Source organism: Ictidomys tridecemlineatus, chromosome 2 (assembly GCF_052094955.1).
Source record: "Ictidomys tridecemlineatus isolate mIctTri1 chromosome 2, mIctTri1.hap1, whole genome shotgun sequence".
NCBI classification, from domain to species: domain Eukaryota; kingdom Metazoa; phylum Chordata; class Mammalia; order Rodentia; family Sciuridae; genus Ictidomys; species Ictidomys tridecemlineatus.
Genome location: NC_135478.1, coordinates 133,160,687 through 133,183,544, shown reverse-complemented (window position 1 = coordinate 133,183,544; position 22,858 = coordinate 133,160,687). Strand labels below are relative to the sequence as shown.

The 22,858-nt window shown below is 39.1% G+C and overlaps 1 protein-coding gene across 5 annotated transcripts in view; it reads left to right on the top strand.

Moving 5' to 3' along the window:
• Hecw1 (HECT, C2 and WW domain containing E3 ubiquitin protein ligase 1) overlaps positions 1-22,858 on the top strand; it is a 405,199-nt gene that overhangs the window by 364,462 nt on the left and 17,879 nt on the right. For all 5 annotated transcript variants that reach the window (XM_040291866.2, XM_021722298.3, XM_021722299.3 and 2 more), the window contains one exon: positions 22,468-22,566. In XM_040291866.2, coding sequence (XP_040147800.2) covers positions 22,468-22,566 — 99 coding nt within the window. The remainder of the gene's footprint in view (positions 1-22,467; positions 22,567-22,858) is intronic.

Here is a 22,858-nt window from a genome sequence, read left to right as displayed (position 1 = left end):
GCCCTATCTAAAATTCCTCCATTCCTCCCATGTTCCTCCCATCCCCATTATGGATCAGCATCCACATATCAGAGAAAACATTCGGCATTTGGTTTTTTGGAATTGGCTTATTTCACTTAGCATAAAATTCTCCAGTTCCATCCATTTACCTGCAAATGCCATGATTTTATTATCTAAGCTGGGCAATATTCCATTGTGTGTGTGTGTATATGTGTGTGCGTGTGCGTGCGTGCATGTGTGTGTGTGTGTGTGTGTGTGTGTGTGTGTGTGTGTGTGTATATATATATATATATATATATATATATATATATATATATATCTCACAATTTCTTTATCCATTCATCTACTGAAGGGCATCTAGGTTGGTTCCACAATTTAGCTATTGTAAATTGTGCTGCTGTAAACATTGATGTGGCTGCGTCACTGTAGTATACTGTTTTTAAGTCCTTTGGGTATAAACTAAGGAGTAGGATAGCTGGGTCAAATGGGGGTTCCATCCCAAGTTTTCCAAGTAATCTCCATATTGCTTTCCATATTGTTTGCAGTTCCACCAGCAATGTATATGTACCTTTTTCCCCACATCCTCACCAACACTTATTGTTTATATTCTTAATTGCTAGAGATGTTGAACATTTTTTCATATATTTGTTGATTGATTGTATATCATTGTCTGAGAAGTGTCTGTTCAGTTCCTTGACCCATTTATTGATTGGGTTATTTGTTTCTTTGGTGTTAAGATTTTTGAGTTCTTTATATATCCTAGAGAGTATATATCCTGATATGTGTGTGGTAAAAATTTGCTCCCATTCTGTAGGCTCTCTATTCACTTCACCGATTGTTTCTTTTGCTGAGAAGAAACTTTTTAGTTTGCATCCATCCCATTTATTGATTCTTGATTTTATTTCTTACACTATAGGAGTCTTATTAAGGAAGTCTGGACCTAATCTGACATAATGAAGATTTGGGCCTACTTTTTCTTCTATTAGGCGCAGGGTCTCAGATTTAATTCCTAGGTACTTGATCCACTTTGAGTTGAGTTTTGTGCATGGTAAGAGAAAAGAGTTTAATTTCATTTTGCTGCATATGGATTTCCAGTTTTCCCAGCACCATTTGTTGAAGAGGCTGTCTTTTCTCCAATGTATGTTTTTGGCACCTTCATCTAATATGAGATAATGGTATTTATGTGGGTTTGTCTCTGTGTCCTCTACTGTGTATCATTGGTCTACAAGTCTATTTTGGTGCCAATACCATGCTGTTTTTGTTGCTATTGCTATGTAGTATAGTTTAAGTTCTGGTATAACTATACCAGAACTTAAACTATAAGTATAGAGATGCCACCTGCTTCACTCTTCTTCCTAAGGATTGTTTTGGCTATTCTGGGTCTCTTATTTTTCCAGATGAATTTCATGACTGCTTTTTCCATATCTATGAGGAATGTCATTGGGATTTTGATTGGAATTGCATTAAATTTGTATAGTGCTTTTATAGTATTCATTTTGACAATATTGATTCTGCCTATCCAAGAACAAGGGAGATCTTTTCATCTTCTAAGGTCTTCTTTAAATTCTTTCTTTAGCATTCTGTAATTTTCATTGTCTTGTAGCTCTTTTGTTGATTTTTTTTTTGAGGCTATTGTAAATGGGGTAGTTTTCCCAGTTTCTCTTTCAGAGGATTTATCACTGATGTACAGAAATGCCTTTGATTTATGGGTGTTGATTTTATATCCTGCTACTTTGCTGAATTCATTCACTAGTTCTAGAAGTTTTCTGGTGGAATTTTTTGGCTATGCTAGGTGTATAATCATATCATCAGCAAATGGTGATAGTTTGAGTTCTTCTTTTCCTATGTGTATCCCTTTAATTTCTTTCTTCTGTCTAATTGCTCTGGCTAGAGTTTCAAGAACTCTGTTAAATAGTAGTGGTGAAAGAGGGAATCCCTGTCTTGTTCCAGTTTTTAGAGGGAATGCTTTCAATTTTTCTCCACTTAGAATGATGTTGGCCTGGGGCTTAGCATAGATATGGGATATGTTCTGTTATTCCTGGTTTTTTTAATGTTTTAAACATGAAGGGATGCTGTATTTTGTTGAATGCTTTTTTTACATCTATGAGATTATCATATGATTCTTATCTCTAAGTCTATTAATGTAATGAATTGCATTTATTGATATCCATATGTTGAACCAAACTTGCATCCCTAGGATGAACCCTACTTGATGGTTATACACGATCTTTTTGATATGTTTTTGTATTCGATTTGCCAGAATTTTATTGAGATTTTTTTATCTATGCTCATTAGAGATATTGGTCTGAAGTTTTCTTTCTTTGATGTGTCCTTATCTGGTTTTGGAATCAGAGTGATATTGGTCTCATAGAATGAGTTTAGAAGTATTCCCTCTTTTACTATTTCATTAAATAATTTGAGGAGTATTGGTATAAGTTCTTCTTTGAAGGTCTTGTAGAACTCAACTGTGTATCCATCTAGTCCTGGGCTTTTCTTGGTTGATAGGCTTCTGATAGTATCCTCTATTTTATGGCTTGAAATTGATCTGTTTAACTTGTGTATATCCTCCTGATTCAGTTTGGGCATATCATTTGCCTCTAGAAATTTTTCAATGCTACTATTTTATTGGAGTACAAATTTTCAAAATAATTTCTAATTATCTTCTGTATTTCTATATTGTTCATCGTGATATTTCCTTTTTCATCACAGAAGTTAGTAATTTCAGTTTTCTCTCTCCTTCTCTTCACTAGTATGGCTAATGGTTTACTAATTTTACTTGTTTTTTTCAAAGAACAAACTTTTCGTTTTGTCAATTTTTTGAATTGTTTCTTTTATTTCAATTCAATTGATTCCAGCTCTGATTTTAATTATTTTCTGTCTTCTACTGCTTTTGGTGTTGATTTGTTCTTGTTTTTCTAGAACTTTTAGATTTGTTGACTTTTTCTTCTTCTTGACATGAAAGAGAAGTCTAAAGAAGTTGGTTAGTAGCAAGAGAAGAGAGAGAAAGTGATGTTGGGGAGACAAGTAAGTGAGAAAACTAAATAGAGTACAAAAAAATAAACAAATATTAAGAAAAAATTAAAAATGTAAAAATAAGAGACAAAAGAATATACAACACCACTAAAATATACTTTTCAGACATCCCAGTCCTCAGTAGCCTAATTCATGAAAAGTACTTGGTATCATAAATATTGGGGATGTGAGGGAGGAAGAAGACAGAGAGAGAGAGAGAGAGAGAGAGAAAGAGAGAGAATCTAGAAGGATTGTTTTTGTTGGAGATTGGTATCTTTCCTGCTTCCTTTCTCGTCCAATAGGTGGGTTGTCTGTTATTTGTTGATATCTTCACCCTCAGGATGGTGAAGGTTATTAGGGTGGAAGGGATGGTCTTGGGGGTGGAGCTCCTGGAGGTATATAGCACTTGCCTGTCTCTGATGGGAGACTGCATCCCAAGGATCTCCTTTGGGGTCTATTCATGTGATGCGGACACCTGCTCTTATCTCCTTATATTGCCTGTAAACCTCACAATTCCTGGTCTCTAATTTAATCTCTAAACTGTATCTTACCCTCTCCCTTTCTGTTTCCCAGTCAGGACCTTTCTTTCTGGAGGTCTTGTGAGCTGTGCTCTGGGGACTGTGCACCCATCTCAGAGAGCTATTTTGTATTAGGTAGTTCAAGGCCAGGTTTTGTGAGCTATGGGACTGGCCTTGTAGCCACAAGCACTGTGCCAGGTTAGTGGCTGCCAGGGAGAGAGGGGAGTTGGGGATTTGGGGTACCTTGATATTACTTCTAAGCCTCAGCCAGTGTTCCATGCTGGGGTTTTCCCCAAGTAAAGATAGTGATGAAGGTGTCCCAAAATGGAGGCAGCTGCTTGAATCCCAGGTCCCACAGCAACACAGAATGCAGCCTCCCTCTAGTCTGCCATCTTGGATGCCCCTAGTTTTCATTTTTTTTAATGTAACTTTTGACTAAGTCATCACTAAAGCCTGAATGTGTGTATCCCTCCAGAATTCATTAGAACTTAACCCCTAGACTGTTGGTATTAAACATTGGGGCCTTTGGGGAAATAATTACTTTGGAAGCACTTCACCTTCATAGATAGGATTCATGTCCTTATAAAAGGTTAAAGGAAGCTTCTAGTGCCTTTTATTCTATTCCTTCTGTTATGGGAGGACACAACAAGAACAAGCCATCTTGGAAGCAGAGAGGAAGCCGTTATTCTAGACACTGAATCAGCTAGTGCCTTGATCTTGGACTTCCTAACATCCTAAAATATGAGAAAAGAATTTCTATTATCTATAAATTACCTAGTTTGTAACATTATAGCAGCATGAATAGAATAAGGCATTCATATATTAGACATCTCTGGTTACTGGAAAAGAATAACCAAGCCTCTGAATGACCAGGCGAGATCCTCAGTGTAGTCAGTTCATATTCTAATTTCCTTCTAGTCTATTCAGTAAAGAATTTCTCACTTGCTTTAATCATTTGCTTTCCCGTGGCTGTTGCCTCTGTCAACTGAAAATAAAATCAAGATTACTGACTGAGAACAAAGAAAATGACAGTTATTTGGGGATAATTGGGATTGAAATCCAGGGAAACATAGATTCAAGCAATCCTCAAGATGTGTTACAAGGTTTTACAAAATGGTGACATTATTTAAAGCTGAAAACTGCAGGTGGGGAGTGGTTATAACATTTACTTGTCGGAAAGTGTGAATGGAACTAAGAGTTCTTTTTGTAGGAAAGGGATTTGGTGTCCTTTCAGTCTATAAGTAATTTAAAAGCCAGCGAACTGCCCTTTGGCCTAGGTCAAAGATCAACACCACATCGAGCAGGCAGCCCAGTTCAAAGGTTCTGCTGCAGACGTGACTGGATGGGATTAACAATGGCCTCTCAATTTCATTTTAGGTTTCCCCAACTAATGCTACTCCATTTTTATTTTTTTCCTTGACACCTCCTGAACTCAGTCAGGAGTAAAAGCTCAAACAGCGGATACACTCTTTAGAAAATCAGGATGTTAAAAGGATTTCCACAGAATTTCTGTGATGTTTCCATGAGGGTGGGGGCAAACTGTGACCCTGATGTACTCATATCTGCCCAGAAGCAAGCCACCTCACCCTGTGAGCTGGCCTGCAGCTGTGCAGGGACATTGGACATCTCGCCTCAGTCCTCCCACAGACCAAGAGGGAACAATTACAGAGCAAACCACTGGCAGGAATGCCAGGGCCTACACTGAACTCACTATTAGCTGTGGAGATAGGAGACTAGCCTAGGGCCAAACTCTGAGCTCAGCCCACAAGAATGTGCACTGAGCAGAGGGAATGAAAACAATCCTGAGCGTGGTGTTGAAGCAAGGAGCAGGGAATGTGATTCCACAAGACCAAGAAGCTGCCAAGAATGAAAACTCCACTTCTTTAATGTTTATTTTAAAAAACAGTTCCATTGCAAGGACATTATCATTGTTGGCCTTTGCCCCTTGCTGTCTATGGTATGTTCACTTTCCAAAGGTAAATCTGCTTGTAATCTTTTATTCTAGCAATAAATAGCCCTGAAAACTGCTCTTTCAGCAGCTCAGCTGTAGGGGCAGCTCAAAGTATGCAAGGCTTTTGAGAAGACCATGTCAGGACAGAGGGAAAGTCTGGTACTATAAGAAGGGCCCAAAGTTGATGAAACAAGAGCTGGGGGGGGGGAGATCTGTAGCCCCTTGGTGAGAGTGGTGAGATTAACTTGGGAAAAAAGCAAGCTCCTTTTTTTTGACACTGAGGGAAATAAATGTAGATAACAGATAGACTTAACTTATCAATGAATCAATGAATGAGGTGCAGAAAGCAAAGAATCAGAGGGAAGGGTGGTTTGTGGTACATGAAGGGGATTAGGTTAAAAGGAGCCTCCTCCTGTATTTAGTGGGTACAAGGAGATAAAGATGACTGTGCTGCAGGTGAGTGGGGTGAAGAAACCAAATAGAGCACCACAAACCCCCCTACTTTTAGAGGAGACAGAAATCTGTATGCTCCATCCCTCTCCCAGTATCAGTGAGCAATGCAATAGGCGATGTCTAAGGCAAAAAATAAATAATAAAAATAAAAAAATTTTACTTCTGACTTTCAGACTATTGTTTCCATCTTGGGGGGAAAAAAAGATGAAGAACTTGGAGTCAGTGGTTCTCAAACTTTAATCAGGAACTACAGAATTTATTTAAATGCAGATTCTCTTTAGCCACCTCTGGAGTCTGTTTTATAGCACTTGTATCTAACAAGCACCCCAGGGATTCAGATGCCCATGGAAAAAGAGTCACCTCACTTTAAGAAATATGGCCTTAGATTCTGGTAGTTTCGAGAGTCCTTCAAAGAGTGTGAGAAGAAAGCTAGCTCTTGGTGCAATTTTCACATCTAGAAAGGAAATCCACCCCAGGTGGCAACAATAGATTTTCACTAGATTTCTGAATACATGAAAAATTAGAAAACATGAAAGGTGTAAAAATGAAGACAATAACATTGGGTAAAATGTGGAAACATACACTATGTGGGAATATCATGAAAGTTTCATGTACATAAATAATGAATTTGATGAAGGATAATTATTTTTAATTAATCAAAGTTATTAGGATAAGGAAAGAAGAGTATCTTTGAGATGGGTTTTTTAAAAATATAATAGAACTTAGCAATTATGAAGTGCTTTTCATCTTCAAAGAACCTATTAACATTAAATTACTCTTCTTTTTAATTTTCCTGTGAACTAGGTAAGCAAATATTAACATTATTATCCCTTATTTGTAGATGGAAAGAGAGGATTGGAGAGGCTATAACATGCCCATGCAGACCTAAAATTGAAAGGATTTTTTTTTTTTAGTTCCTAGTGTGAACTTTGTGGAGATCCCAGTTTTTAGCTACTTTTTCACCTGCAGCTGTCCTATCTGCCTACTATATTAGAAAAAAAAGTTCCCACCAAATGTCGTGTAAGCAGCCTTTAGTGGAGGATGGAAGAAGTTTGTGTCCTGCAGAGATGGGGGATACCATTTATAAGTCTCCAAATTTCCCTGGTACATTGGGAAGTGAGGAATTCAAGTTAATTAACAGGCAGATATTTAACCTTACTTCAGTATCCTAACATATAAGATAGGGATTTGTATAATGCACCAAAAGAAAAAAAAAACTATAAGTTAAAAAAAAATACAGGTGCTATGGTTTGATTAGCTGACTCAAACTCTTTTTATGAATATAGTATGGCTTGATTATATGAAAGGAAATTTATGTTGCCTATCTTAAAATTTTGCTTTTCAGGCAAAGGAAAGCTCTCTAGTAGCAATATCAGACTCAGGAATACCTCAGAATGTGTGTTTAATATCATGGATGGGATATCCATAGGCTTGACTTTTTCTAAGTATAGAAATTATTTTCTAAGTAATCCCAGAAAATAATTAACACCTGTAATCCCAGCTAGTGGGGAGGCTGAGGCAGAAAGATTGCAAGTTGGAGGCCAGCTTGGACAACTTAATGAGACCTTGTCTCAAAATAAAAAGGGATAGGGATGTAGTTAAGGGGTATGAGCACTTGCCTAGCATGAATGAGGCCCTAGGTTCCATACCAAATACTAAAAATTAAATTAACAAATTAAATATTAAAAAAAAATAACAAAGCTGAAATTATTGTTTAAGTCATTGAAAGATGTACTTTCCATGAAATTGCTCATTTTCTGATTGACAAATAGAATTAACAGCATCCACATCTTGCCTTCAAAAGGCTTTTGTCTATTGAATAAGTTATATGGAAATATAAAAGTTTCATGAGAGTCATTTCAATGAGAGGAAATGGCTATTCAGAGAATACCTACCCAATTTCATGAGAGCAAGTGGGTCTTCAGAAGAGTAGGAAAGGTGAAGGGTCTGACAGCAACAAACGCTAGAATGACTGGAGGGATAGAGCCAATATAGTCAACCTAGAATGGGTTCAAAAAAATAAAAAGTTAAAAATGGCATTGGAAGAGGTGAACCCAGAACCAGAAGTTCAACCTCTAATGAAGTTAAGAATACGATCAAGGTATCCAAATGATCCCAGGATCTGAGAAGGGGGATGATTTATGGGAATATACAAATTTAATGATCAGGAATATCATTGTGAAAAATAAATAGGAATACTCTAGATTTCTAAGTAGGTATGTGATAAAATCCAAGAGCTAGTTCCTCTGGCATAGGTTAAAAACAGATCAGACAGATGCCTTGGGATCATTAGGGGACAAGGGATGGGAAAGGCTACCCGTTTTCAGATGATGAATAGCAAACATAGGCTATAAGATTAACTTTCCCTACTACCCAGACTTCTAGGGATTTTTTGTTATATACTAATATCAAAGAATATCAATGAATTCTGTTACCTAAAGAAAAATACAATGTAGATAAATCTTTAAAAACAACAAAGCTGTGAACTTAAAGAAGACTTTAAAATTTAAATAAGACTCTCATTTTATTTTGTTTGGCTCATGCATGTCATATTTCCCCTCTATCAATGCAATTAATTCAGAACCAATTACTTAAATAGCTTCAAGTATTTCTGGTATCCTGATTTTATCAGTATATATACCTTTGTGTAGCATGGGAACTTGATGTTGTCAGCACCATTATTATTGTGCCAGTCGTGTAAGAATTACAGGATGCCATTTCATCTTAGACTTAGGTAGTGCTTAAATAATTCTAATGTTTTCCTGACAGGTAATGTCACTGGATTGTATGTTCCATGGGAGCTTGGGGCCTTATCTGTTGTTTTCTCTGAATATCTCAGCAACTACCAAAGTGCCTCTCATAGGGTAGTTAACTTAATATAATTACAGATGTGAAGGAAGAAAGAATTAATGAACAAATGGAAATCCTAAAAGTTGTTGGGGTTTCAGAAACATGATTTTTTAAATGGACTTAGATGTAGTAAATCTGCACATTGATTAATGAGTCACATACAAGAGAGGGACACAACATTGAAGGGGTCAGGAAGGCACTGTGGGTTCTGCCAGGACCACAGTGATAATGGTCTGTGACGCTCAGATAATTAAGACTTTCTAAACTTTCACCTTCCTCAGTTACCCAGTTGGATAAGGATAGAGCAGATTTCAGAGCATTTTAGTTATGCCGGCAAGTGGCCTTATTTGTTCACATCGTTTATGTAATTAAGGAAATGGAACCAGAGGTCATGTCTCTTTCCAAAACTAATAAATTCCATTGCATAAAATTAAATATATGAATTTAGTGGCACAACTTACAACTACACGAGAATATGCTTAATGAGAAGTGTTCCAGACAAGTAGGGAGAAGAGACATTCTTTAATTGAGTGCTGTGTCACTATTAGCATATACTAGGTACGCTCAGTTCTGGAGGCCTGAAGTCCAAACCCATAGCGTCCACAAGGCCAGCCATGTTCCTTCTGAAGGTTCTAAGCGAGAATCCTTAGAATCTCTTTCAGCTTCTGGTGGTTCCAGGTGCTGCTCCTTGGATTGTGACAACATCATTCCAATCTCTGCCTCTGTCTTCACAGGACTCTCACATGTTTCTGTGTCTTCTCTCTCTTATAACAACACTTGTCATTGGATTTAGGGCCCACCCAGATTATCCAAGATTATTTCATCTTGGAATGCTTTACTTAATTATATCTTCAAATACCCCTTCTCCAAAACAGGGTCATATTCCCAGTTTCCAGGGCTTAGGAACTTTGGCAGGGACAAACATTGACCCCTCTATAGATACTCATTCACACACTCTTCATCTTAAAAACTTCCATTTTTTTTTTAAGATGGACACAGTACCTTTATTTTATTTTTTAAATATTTTTAAGTTGTTAATAGACCTTTCTTTCTTTTTTCTTTCTATCTTTCTTTATTTATTCATATGTGGTGCTGAGAATCGAACCCAGTGCCCCACACATGCCAGGCAAGTGCACTACTATTGAGCCACAGCCCCAGCCCAAAACCTCCACACTTAATAATGAGGTTTCACATTTTCCTCTGGTCCTTTGGAGTGTCTATCCAAAAACTCCATCCCATTTTGACAAAGAAATCACAAGTCTCCCTCAGGACTCCCAGAAGTGAATAAGAAATCAGTAGCATTCCCCAAGGTAAACAGGGAAACAGACAAAAAAAAATTTCTAAGTTTCAAACCAGAGTTCACAGGGAAAAACCCACCAAGAAGCCAACCTGAGAACTAATGGTTGAGGCTCAAACAACAGTAAAATATCTAAAAAGTTAAACTGCTAAAAAGTTGAAATGAAACCTGGGTTATTTTTTCCACCAATTAATTGCTTTGATTGATCTTGTCCACTAAGTTTTCCAGTTGTTTGACTTAATTAATTAATATGCACATCATTAGTGATTTATAGACATAGTCTCAATCATGAGCATCCATGATATTGCAGAAGGAAATATTTAGACTCTCCCAATAAAGAACAGTTGGAGATTAAGGCTAATGTAACAGCCATCAGAAAAATCAATGAAAACATCTCTGAGCATTTATTTTTTTTCTTTAGTTTATATAATTTATGTATTTTTCAATGCTAGAGTCTTAACCCAGGGGTGCTTTATCAATGTGCCACATCAATCTACACCAATCCCCTTTTTAGGGGATTTTTTTTTTTTTAGTTAGAGTCTAATTTACCAAGGGTGGCCTTGTGAGCCTCCTGCCTCAGCCTCCCCAAATCACTGGGATTACAGGCATGAATTACCATGCCCGGCTTACTTATATATTTCTATCTGTGCATTATATTTGTTCATAATGGGGGATTTATTGTTATATTCTCTCCGAGACGTTTTTTAAAGATGAATTCCCACAGCATTTAGTTTTAGTTTTTTTTTTTTTATCTTTATTTTATGTGGTGCTGAGGATCGAACCCAGCGCCCCGTGCCTCCCAGGAGAGCGCGTTACCACTTGAGCCACATCCCCAGCCCTCTCTGAGACTTTTTAGAAATTATTTTCTGACCCAGGTCAACGTTATAACATGCCCGAATACCACCAAAACACAGCAGAGACAAAAGTGGAAGCCATATTCTATTCATGAGAATGTTTGTTTTCTTAGACCTCTGTTTCTCAGCTTTCCACATTAACCTGAGCTAATAATAATTTGTTAAATTATGATTGACACATTTGATATTAACCCAAGCTAACCAAAATAATAGGTCAAAACAATATCCACTATCCACACTTTGAAAGGATCAACTTAACCATAACTATCTTGCCATTTAAATTTTTAAAATTAAATTAACAAATTACCTAGTAAGTAATTTGCATCGTACAGAGTATTTAGAGTCTGCATTAAACTTCCAGAAGAAGCTTTCTCTAAAAAGAGAAAAGCCATCTTGGCCCATTATGTTGAGGAAAAACAGCCCTGTTCTCACTGCCCCGCCAAGGTAGATATTAATGGAGGGGAACTGGCAGCATCAGAGCTAGACATTCATGTCATTTGCTAATTAGCAATCAGAAGATAATCCTGTCATTATCTTGTATTGGCAGAGTCTCTTTTTATGGCCAATGAAGAAAACTTCAAGTTTTCTCAGCTAATTTGCAAAACTGCTTCCACATGTAGGGAAGCCATGAAAACCAAATATAAATCATTCTTTGCATCTGCAACATTTAAACAACTTTTGCAAGGTACAGAGAAGAGGATTCTTTAAACATTCCCCAAAACATTGTCTAAATAAAGATGGATGTAAGAGAAGATACTGAAGCCACCTAACCTCAGTGGCCTTGATCTTTATGCACTTCAGCCACCTGCTTCTGCACTCCCTCCTGATCTCATTATCACCCAGAACTGTGCCACATCAGGAACTAAAAAATCCCACTGTCAGTCATCCTACAGCTGGTGTTCCCACCTCCTCCCCCACTGCAGCTGCAGCTGCTCACCAAGTTCATTCACACCTCAGACTCAGATTCGCCTGGCATGGCACTTCCTTTCACTTCCTAACTCCTCCTTCCCCTGCACACACACAGTTCCCTTCTCACCCCATGCTGCCTGCCATCTGATGGGCAACATGTAACTGTGGATCAATACCATAATTCTCTCTCCCTTATTCAATGCCAGAGCTATTCTCTGTATCTCTAGCACTGAAGAGGAAATAATCTTGAGAGAGATGGAACAATTTTGACCTCTGCAGGATCTACAGCAAGGCTTACCAGTTCTCTTACTGACATGTCTTCTACTTTACTCTCCTGAAAGCCCCATTTTGAGATGACTTCAGATACTACTGGAAGAGAAACATTAAAGTGACCACCCCAGTTTCTGGACCCCAATATAAATATTTACCCAACCTCAGCAACTTTCCTGGCGTCCTATTCTCCCATTCAACCTAGAGTCACCGGCTCAGGCTCTGGATCTATCTGTTACATCTCCTCTCTGGCCTGCTCCAGCAAGTATTCCTTCCTCATCCATCTTACACTTCACCTTCTGTCCCACTTCTAGATCCTTTTCCTTTCACATCCTCACCTGCTAAAATCTATTTCAGCAAAGAGCAGAAGAGACCACCTAACTGACAAACCCAGTGAACTAGGACAGTTTTCTTTAATAGATATAACCTTCTACTTGAAACTCGACCTCCTTAGATACAGATCAGATATCATCCCCTCAGAAAGACTAGTGCATTTAGGAGAAATCATTCTCCCCTCACATCTTTCCTCCAAGATCCCAAATTCTTGGTCCAAGTTTAAAAGGGGACATTTGTTGGAATAGGCAGGTATCCTTAGAGAACAGGGAGTGATGAAAAACTGTTCAGAGAGCAGAGTGCAGCAGTCTTAGGGTTTATGACCTTTATTTCTTAGAGTGCCCAGATATCCTTCCTTGTGTTTTCAAGACAGATAAATCATGCCTGTGGGTCAGCTACCAAGGAGAATGTGATCATCTATTCAGATATCTTTCCCCACACTCTATGCTCTTGAGAGAAGATAGTTTGGGTTGTCACAACTGAGGAGTCCATGCTACCAATATCTCATAAGTGGAGGCAAAGGATACTGTTAAGCAGCCTACAATGCATGGGACAGCAAATGACAATAGTGCCAAGGTTGAGAAATCTGCTCTATTCTTTTGAGAACCTCAAAGGATCCCATAAAGGACTTTAGCCCCTGCCGGTCTTGGTTCTTTACTAGCAAGTGGAGGCTTAGCAAGATGCAGAAAGGATAAGGGTTGAAAAACATGACTGCTGCAAAGAATGTAGCTGTAGAATGTAGCTGACACACACTACCAGACTGTCAGTTTGCAGGAGGTAGGTAATGCAATCACCATGTCTAGGGAGCATCCAGTCATAAGTGCAGTTACAGCAGCCATTGGCCCAGCAAATGTTTTTGAGCACCTCGGATTTGTCCATACAGAACTGGTCTTGACAGAAGTTTGAGCTCCAGAAGATGCCATCATGTTTGGAAGAGGACTTCTAGGTCTGAAGACTGTGTGCAGGGTTTTTTGAGGAGACCTGGATGTCTTTCCAGGTGTTCCTGCATCTGCCTCAGCTGTTCAGCCCTTACCACAAGCAGCAAGAGTCAAGCACACTATCACCAAATAGTCAGTCTCTTTATAGCACTTCAGTATACCATCTGATCCCCTTTCCAGGCAGGAAGGGCAGCAGAGGGAGCCAGATTTGGACACTGGTGCAGGCAGTGTCTCTCTTGCTGATCTGTTATACATCAAAAGATGCAGAAGCCAAAAATCAAACAGAGAGAAACTGGCAGTTTGACTTGTTGATGTAACAGGTCAAGATGAAGAGACTAGGAAGGTCATCAAAACCAGGAAATGCCTTGAGACATTTCTTAGGCTCCTGAGTTGAATGCCAGGAATTCAAACTGCCAGAAACACCACCAATGGAGCTCTTTCAGCCCTGGAATAGTGCCTGGGCACTGCAATGGGGGTTTTATTTCATTTTTATCACTTTTATATAAAAGGATTAACTAAAAGCCTATAAAAGTCTTTTGTTTCACCATTCAAAATGCCATTCCAAGGTATCATATTGTCTTTTATTTTTTTTCATTTGGCAAACTATCCTGTTTCTCCTTCCATAAATCCTGGCCTGTGAATGAGAGATGCCTCTTCCAAACTTCCCAACTGCCTACTTTTGTCCCCATTATGACAACTGCTTTCATCCAAAGAATCGGTTGAAAAATACGCTGTAATTAATTATAATGTAATTCCTGCTAAAGCATGTTCCCATACACATTTTCTTTGGTGAGATTGAAGAGGGAGAAAGGAAAGGAAGGAAACCCCCGTTATTTTCAGCCACTCTGTGCAAAACATTAATCACATCTTTCCATACTTTGACTCATGCAATCTGGAATTTCTGTTCATCCTTCTGGTCAGAGATCTACTATAGATATTGGAAATTTAAGCAATTAACCTAGCCAAATAGGGTCTGTTATGGCTTGAATCTGAAATGTCTCCAAAGCAGCAATGTTTGGAGGAGGGGCTTTGGGGAAGTGATTGGCTCATGAGGGCGCTGTCCTCATCAGTGGATTAGTCCACTGGTAGCTGATAGACTATGTGGAGGTGGTGGAAACTGTGTGCAGATAGGATATGATGGTAGGAAGTAGGTCACTGGAAATGTGCCCTGGAAGAGTATTCTGGTCCCTGGCCTCTTCCTCCCACTTCCTATCTCTTTCTCTGCCTCCCCCACCCTCACACCAGCTGTCATGAGTTGAGTAGTTTTCCTCCACCCTAACTTCCACCATGACATTCTGCACCACCTTAGGCCCAAAGCAATAGAGTCAACCAACAGTGGACTGAAACCATGAGCCCAGATAAATATCTCCTCTTTTAAGTTGCTCTTATCAGATATTTTGGTCATAGCAAAAAAAAAAAAAAAACCTGACTAACACAGGGTTCAAATGGTACATGATATTTCAGATATTGGATTTATATGGTTATTCTCTAATGGGATGAGACCAGATGTTAATTTTCAGTTTAATTCAATTCAACAAATCTTGATCAAGCCCTTACCTGACCAGGTACTATTGATTGTTGATATAGAAATGTTTGTAAACAGAATAGAGGTTTGCAGTTCTGCAATAGCACGGAACTCTAGACTAGCCACATTTTCACCCTTAATCTGAGCTTTTATCCCTAAGGTTCTGAGCCAAGCATAAGAGACCAGGTGTACCAACCTGCAGATAGTGTCTATTAAACCCCCAGGTGGACTGACCTCCACTAGTCTTTTATTCAGAGTCTTTTGACATCTTGGCAATTGCCCTATACACTGGGTACCATTGTGATCCCTGTTTTGCAAATGAGTAAACTGAGACCCAGGGAAGCTAAACAGTTTACCAAACTCACACAGGTCACATTCAAACCAAGGCAGACTGACATCAGACCTTGCAATGTCGTCCTTCATATCTCACTGCTTTTCTTGAGTTATTGGAAAACAAGCTAAGGAATAGTTGAGACAACAAACAGTAATGCACTCAAGGGGCTGTTCAATTCTTTGATGGGCCTTTAAATTGCTTGGGAAGTTGGCTAGAAATGTGTGAAATTCTATTACCTTTTGAATTCTTACTAAAATTACAAACCCCTGATGGAACTGTGATAAATCCTTGCCAATAATGCTGATTCCTTTCAGATCTCCTTCCATAATCACCCTCCCCATTTTTATGAAAGGTCAGAGTGGCTGTAGCTGTTTCCTTCAGAGGCAGATCAAGTTCATCTCCCAGGCTTCTGGTGAGATGTTCTCAAAGTTATCCAATGGTCCCAAAGTTAACTGGCTGCATATGGGCAAAGAGCCAGGCCTTCTGTCTGTACAGATGAGCAGGTGGATACAGATAAAGACCCTTAGGTCTCTCTCAGAGGAGAAAGGGCTAAACCAAATGTAAAGCATTCGTAAAATGAAATACTTTGCAGTTTATCAGAGGACAATGGAAACCTGTACCTGCAGGTGTGTGTGGGTGTCTGTGCCGTGCTCTGATAAGAACATGGTGGCAATGTCATCAACATGAATATGCCATGCTCTCACCAGCTGAGGCTCAGGGTGAGGGTTTGCTCAGGGTTCTGTATGTTTCCTCAGGTGATAGAGTCCACTTATTTTTTTATTTGATACTTTCTATATCACTTCTATTTTCCTTAATGCTGAAAAAAAATACTCAATTTTGTTATTTTTCTTTGGCAGGAAGGAAGGGGTTCATGGTATCAAAATAAGAACTTACAACATACCGAAACTAAGGATATGAAAATAACATATTGTACAAGGGATGTTCCCACAGACCACATGGTCAGTGGGTTTGGTTGAGAAATCTGTGACCTCTGTGTATTCTTCCTCTTAAGGAGAATAGACTGTGTCATCTTGCCAACTAGACCTATACTTGACTGACTCTCAACAGAATGTATTTTTCTACTTAATGTGCATTCATATTTTGCTATATTGCCTGTCTTTCTGCCATGTCTTAGGTACAAATGGGTTTCTGTGGAAACATATCTCTGAATGGTAAATAAATGGAAAAGTGTTTTTTTTTTTAAGTCAGGAATATGTCTAATGGTGATGGCATGTCAGAATATCTTGGGACATTTCAAATTACATTCAAGACAGAGCCAGAAGGAAAGTCCCCCACCCCAACACATGCACTGCCCAGAGAGGCTGCGTTTCTGTCCAATACTGGTGCCATATCCAACAGGTGGCTGGAATGGGGAAAGGTGGATACCCACCATCCATTGCTACAGAGGAGTCCCAGTGGGTGATGTACCTTGTCTCCTCTCATCCTCAGCCACCTGCATATTGCATGCATTTGTATCTGTAAAATACCTGGGGACCGAGGCCCCTCTTGTGAAAAGAGGTGGAATGGATCCCAACATTGGAATTCAGACACATGCGGGCATGTCTGATGGATGCATTTGTGATGAAAGAAAATTATGAAAGCAAATTATGGGGCTGGATATGTAGCTCAGTGTCACAGCACTTGCCTAGCACACACAAGGGTTTGGTCTTCAGCCCTGGAGGGAAAAAAGGAAAGCAAATTATGAGAAGGGAATCTGGGGGCCCTTCAATACACTACAGCCCAAGAGAAGCAAAAGAATAGCAGAGTAAGGCTGAGTGGTTAAAAAAGCCTGAGGGTTAGGTGTGATGAGTGGCAATAGCTGCTCCCTAAGCCCACCATGACCTTGCCACCCTAGGGACTGAAAGATGGTGCAAATGCCAAAAGCAGGCCCAGTAAACTCAGTACCTTGTAACAGAGTGGTTGTCACAAAGTCAACATTCCCACAGAGGGGCAAATTAAAAAATAAGCACAGGGGCTGGAGTTGTGGCTTAGCGGCAAAGCACTCGCCTGGCACGTGCCGGGTCCTGGGTTCGATCCTCAGCACCACATTCAATAAATAAGGGTATTGTGCCCAACTACAACTAAAAAAAATATTTAAAAAATAAAATAAAATAAGGACAGGCCACCCAGGCAGGATGGGGTAGGCAACCATGGAGCTTGAACATGTGGCACGGGGACCACCCAAGCAATGTGTGGGGACAACAGGACTGAGACAAAGAGTATTCAAGCATAACCTCAAGTATGGCACTCAAGAGCAGAGCTGGCCTGAGATATCAGAAGGGACTCTTTATGGGACTAAGAGAGAAAGGAGAAACTGAGTCCTGCAGGTTCACACATGGTACCGCTGAAGTGGCTCCGGGACTGGATATTAAAGTAATGTACCTCCAGGGAAGGCAGAGAATTCTGCTGCTTCCCTAGGGTCTCATTTTATTTAATCCTTTAGAACTCTTTTTCTTGTGCCAGGTACCCAGATCAAAACATAAATGTCTTTTGATTAAATTATCTGGATTGGGGGGTGGGGGGTAGCTCTCTTTGTTCTATGTATGTGGACACACTATCATAGATCCAGAGAGACAAAAGAAAAGCATTTCTCTTCATCTTGTGCTTCCTATGCAATTGTAACCTGGGTTGACAACAAATATAATCAATTTTCTGACAAGCAGTTTTTCAGGCTAGGTGAGATAAATAAAGAAGATAAATACAGAAGGTGCACAATTTCTAGAAGATGTTTCTCGCTTGTAGAATACAGCACAGCAATTTATCAAATGGTAAAGGCTTTACATTCCAATCTGTGCTTGTTAAGCTATTGTTTTGGATTTGAATTGTACAGTCACTACATTGTGCTTCAAACAGACACATCCCAGATCATAGTTCATCCTCCTGGAACATGTTACTGTATATCCTGGGCTGGCTAAGAGCCATCCTGTCTGTGTTTATGTGAAGCCAGACCACATTAAGATAGCTTGCTTGCATAGTTATGAAAAACTAGAACCTACTTATTGCACACATCAGCCTGTGAACCCAGTGTAATTTTGTCTTTAGAAATTCTATCTATGGGGCTAGGGTTGCAGCTCAGTGGTAGAGCACTTGCCTAGCATGTGTGAGGCACTGGGTTCCATTCTCAGCACTGCATATAAATAAATACATTAAATAAAGGTCCATCAACAACTAAAAAAAAGAAGAAGAAATTCTTCCTATAGTCTTACCTCTTTCAAAGTAAATAAACCATTTTCTTCTGGTGGTCTACACTACAGTTCCCTATACAAGGAAAACCCCATCTCCTGTACTCTATTTGCTCTCACCCCCTGGTTGAGAGCAAAAGCAACAGTGACCCTAGCTGCAAAGTACTGAGCAAGACACCAGATTCATTTCCTTCCTCATCACTCAAGATTGAACCCGGTGGGCATCCAACTTGAGTCAAAGCAATCAGTGAATTGTGCTGGAAATGTGGACCTCGGTCTAAAAGAGTCAAGTTGGTTTCTGTGGGAGCTTGAAATCAGAATGTAAACAATGGGAGGCCTTGGCACTGAGAGAGAGAAGAAAGGAGCAGAGAGGAGCAAAGGGGAGAACCCAGATAAGGAGGGTAAAGTCCCTCATGTCCCTCCTGTTCCTGAGGCCCAACTACATTCTTGACATGGATTCCTCAGGACACCATCATGACCTTATAATGAAATCCCTTTTTGGCTTAAACTAGTTGAGATGACTTAAACAAAGATATTTCTAATCGGCACAGGTGTTGGTAGCCAACATAAAATAAGATAGCAATAATGGGCAAAGGTTAAAGCGTGAATGTTTCCAAAAGAGGAAACTGAGATCAGGCTGCCTTTGTACCAGGCAGCCTGGCCCCAGAGAGCAGAGTACTAACCTCCCCCACTTTTTGCTTCTCAAAATGGACACAGTGGAAAAAACCTGGTCTGGTGACAAATAGATTTGCATCAGTTTCCTCCCTGTACCACTTGCCTGGGGCTAATTGTTGATCCTTGGTTTCTTAATCTGTGAATGGAGATAGTCATAACTATAAAATAGAGCTGTGGCAAGAGTCAATGGCTAGATATTCTATAAAAGTTATTTTTAATCTCTAAGTTTTCATGAATAATTAACTGTTATGAGTAGAGCTGATAGAATATTCTAAAGGGTGGTGATAAACAGAATCCTTTTATATTTTTTTCTACTAAATAGTTGTCCCTGGTATCCACAGGGGATTGTTCCAGGGAGTGCCCATGAATACCAAAATACACGGATGTCCAAGTGCCTTGCATAAAATGACACAGAATTTGCATATAACTTACATACATCTTCCTGCATATTTTAAAACATTTCTAGGTTACTTATAATACCTAACTGGATGTAAATATTTATCCTACTATATTGTTTAGGGATAAATTAGAAAAAAAAAGGTATGTGTTCAATACAGATTAAATTTTTCCTTTCCTGAATATTTTTGGTATCCAGTTGATTGAATTCTTGGATAAGAGGATACTAAGAACTGTACAGTGCTGAGATAGGTGCTATTTATTATATTAAGGGAAGAATTCTTCTATTTCTGGGTTTATTACAAGGATTTTTTTCCTCCAGAAATTGGTGGTGGATATTATCAAATAACTTTTCATCTTCTAACAAAAAAGAAAAAGAGCCATGTGATTTTTGTCTTCTGACCTTGTGATTAATTTTAATAATAGAGCTGAGGATGTGGTCAAGTGGTAGCGCAATGGCCTGGCATGCATGTGGCCCAGGGTTCGATCCTCAGCACCACATACAAACAAAGATGTTGTGTCTGCCAAAAACTAAAAAAAAAAATAAATATTAAAAAACTTTCTCTCTCTCTGTCTCTGTCTCTCTCTCTCTCTCTCTCTCCCTCTCTCTCTCTCTAAAAAACATTAATAATAGAATTCCTAATATTAAATATCCCTTGTTTCCTAAAATTAAACATCTTTAATCATTTTGCATTGTTCTGGGAATGAATTGGTAGGTTCAATTCTATTGTGTTTTATTTAGAATTTTTGTATGTAAGAGTGCAATGTCTTTAGTTTCCTTTCTTCTTGTTATCTTTTTCAGATTATGAGTTACAGTTATAATAGCTCATAGTGATGAAGAAGTTTTCCACCCTTTTCTGATTTCTGAAACTATTTAAATAACAGAAGGGTTTTTCCATGCCTTAAGCATTTAGAAGAATGTGTATGTGTGTATACATATACATCCAGTCTTTTTAACATGTATATATATTTTTAATACATATCTACATATATATAAAAGACTGGCCATATATATGTATATAAGACTGGATATATATATATATTTTCCCCCACATCAATTTTGGATACAATTATTTTTCCTCAAAGTTTACTGGTTTACACTATCGTTATGGGTCTATTTATTTCTTTTTAATAATCTTGAGTAATTTTTATTTTGCTAGAAAATTTCCTAGGCATAGTGGTGCACACCTGTAATCCCAGCTATTCTGGAGCCTGAGGCAGAAGAATCACAAGTGTAAGGCCAGCCTGGGCAACTTAGCAAAACCATGTCTTAAAAATAAAAAGGGCTGGAGATGTAGCTCAGCAATACAGCATTTGTCTAGGATGTGCAAAGCCCTAGGTTCAGTCCTTGGTTCAAAAAAGAAAGAGAAGAAGGAAGAAAATAATTCATTGAGATATTCAATTTTTAACATTAAATGAAAATGGTTATCTCTTAATGTTTTTGTGGATTCCATATCTATATATACTTCCTACCTGCCATGATTGCTATTTCTCTTTCCTGGGCCACCGGGGTCTACCTCAAAGTGAGAGGGCACTTGGCCAGGCTGTGTTGATGTTTGTTCTGATCCTGATTTGGATCAGTCATCTCCTCCTTAATGACCATGCCCCACCATCATGTTAGAAGCCCCATTTTCAATGCTTTAGAAACTGAGAAAGGTAGGTTAGCCATTATTGGCCTAAAAGTGAATGGTGTTTTTATACACAAAACTGTGTTTGCCATGTTGAACACAACTCAGTTATTGGGTGTCGGAAAAGAGAAGTGAGGGGTGAAGCTCTGGTACACATTCTAAGTCTTTTTTTTTTTTCCTGTGAGCCTCATGTGGTTGCACAGTGTCCCCGCAGTACCTTCAATGAGACTCTGTTTGGTTCTAATCTCTTCAGAGTCAATAATATTGACATGTTATTTCATACAACATTTCAAATTGGCATGTTTGAGTTTATAATTATGCTTTTTCTATGGAATCAGATAATCTATTCATTTTAACTTTTTTACAACCTTTTGAGTCTAAAAATAGTCCCTCAAAGGCAGTGAAGATGAGTTAGTTAGAAATTCCAGCTGGGAAGATCTGAGAGATGGCACCAGTAGGTCCACCATTAAATGAATACCTAGTTAGGTAGAAAAACAGAGAGCCCCTGGGTTACGCAAGTAGGTGCAGAGATGGGCATGACCCATATGGTAGGGAAGCACAGGGTGTAGACCAAGCAGAAGGGAACCTGGTTTGGAAACAAGGCAAGAATGGGATCAAGCTCCAGGAAGCCTCAGCATTTTGCTAAACAGGCCACCAGCAAAAATTCCAGATAGCTAATTGCCTCCCAAAAAGGATTTAAATCAGTAAGGGTCCTCACATCTGGAGGTGGCCAGGTCTGCATGAACAGTTCATCCTAGCAGAGACCTTGTTCTTTCTTTGTGTGTGGCTGGCAATGCTAATTAGTGATGCTCCCTGATGAATCTCATTGTGATTCCATGGAGCTCTTCCCCACTGTCTGCCAGCATGACTGCCACTTGTGATTCATACCCAAGTCCTGCACCTTTCAGCATGGAGCTTCAGGTGATGCTATAGAAAGCTTGAATAGGTAAGGACACAGAGTCCAGAAAGCTTTCTGTCCTTGGGTTCTGTCTCCCTTGGGTTCCAGTGTGGGCACTTTTTCTCTGATTTCTCCTTTCCCCTTCCTGGGTGCTTTCCCCTTCCTGAGTCCTCATACTCCCAGATCTTTGAAGAGATTCTGGAGAAAATTAATCTGAGAAGTAGGGGAGAGGAGGTTTCCTTTAGTATACACCAAGCACACAAGAATGTTTATAGTAAAGAAGAAGAAGAATGGGTGCCTCCCTTATAACATCAACATCCAAATTCCTTAAGCAGCTTAATTTAAATATCATACAGAGACACATTTTTAAAAATACAAATAAAAATATTTAACAGTGTAAATTCTCACTGACCCTTCCATTTCTCCGCCTTCTCTGTGTTCCAGGTTCAGGTTTAGTGGTCGTATCCTAGGCCTGGCTTTGATCCATCAGTACCTTCTGGATGCTTTCTTCACAAGGCCATTCTATAAGGCACTCCTGAGGCTGTAAGTGTATTTATAGACCAGGGTTCCACCCAGCCCTGTCTGCACAACAACAGCAGCAGCACCGGTCTTGCTGGTGCCTCTGGCCTTTTTGTCCCTGCTTTGCCCCAACAATTCCTGTTAGTTTTCTGGCAGTTTTCTGTTTTGGAGGTTTACACATCACACAGACCTTTTAATGCAAAAAAAAAAAAAAGAGTTTGGAGATTTTACCTAAGCATAAGGGAAGACTCTGTTAGCCAAATATTATATCACAGATATGAATCAGCTTGTCTAAGAAATTTAATATTACAAACAT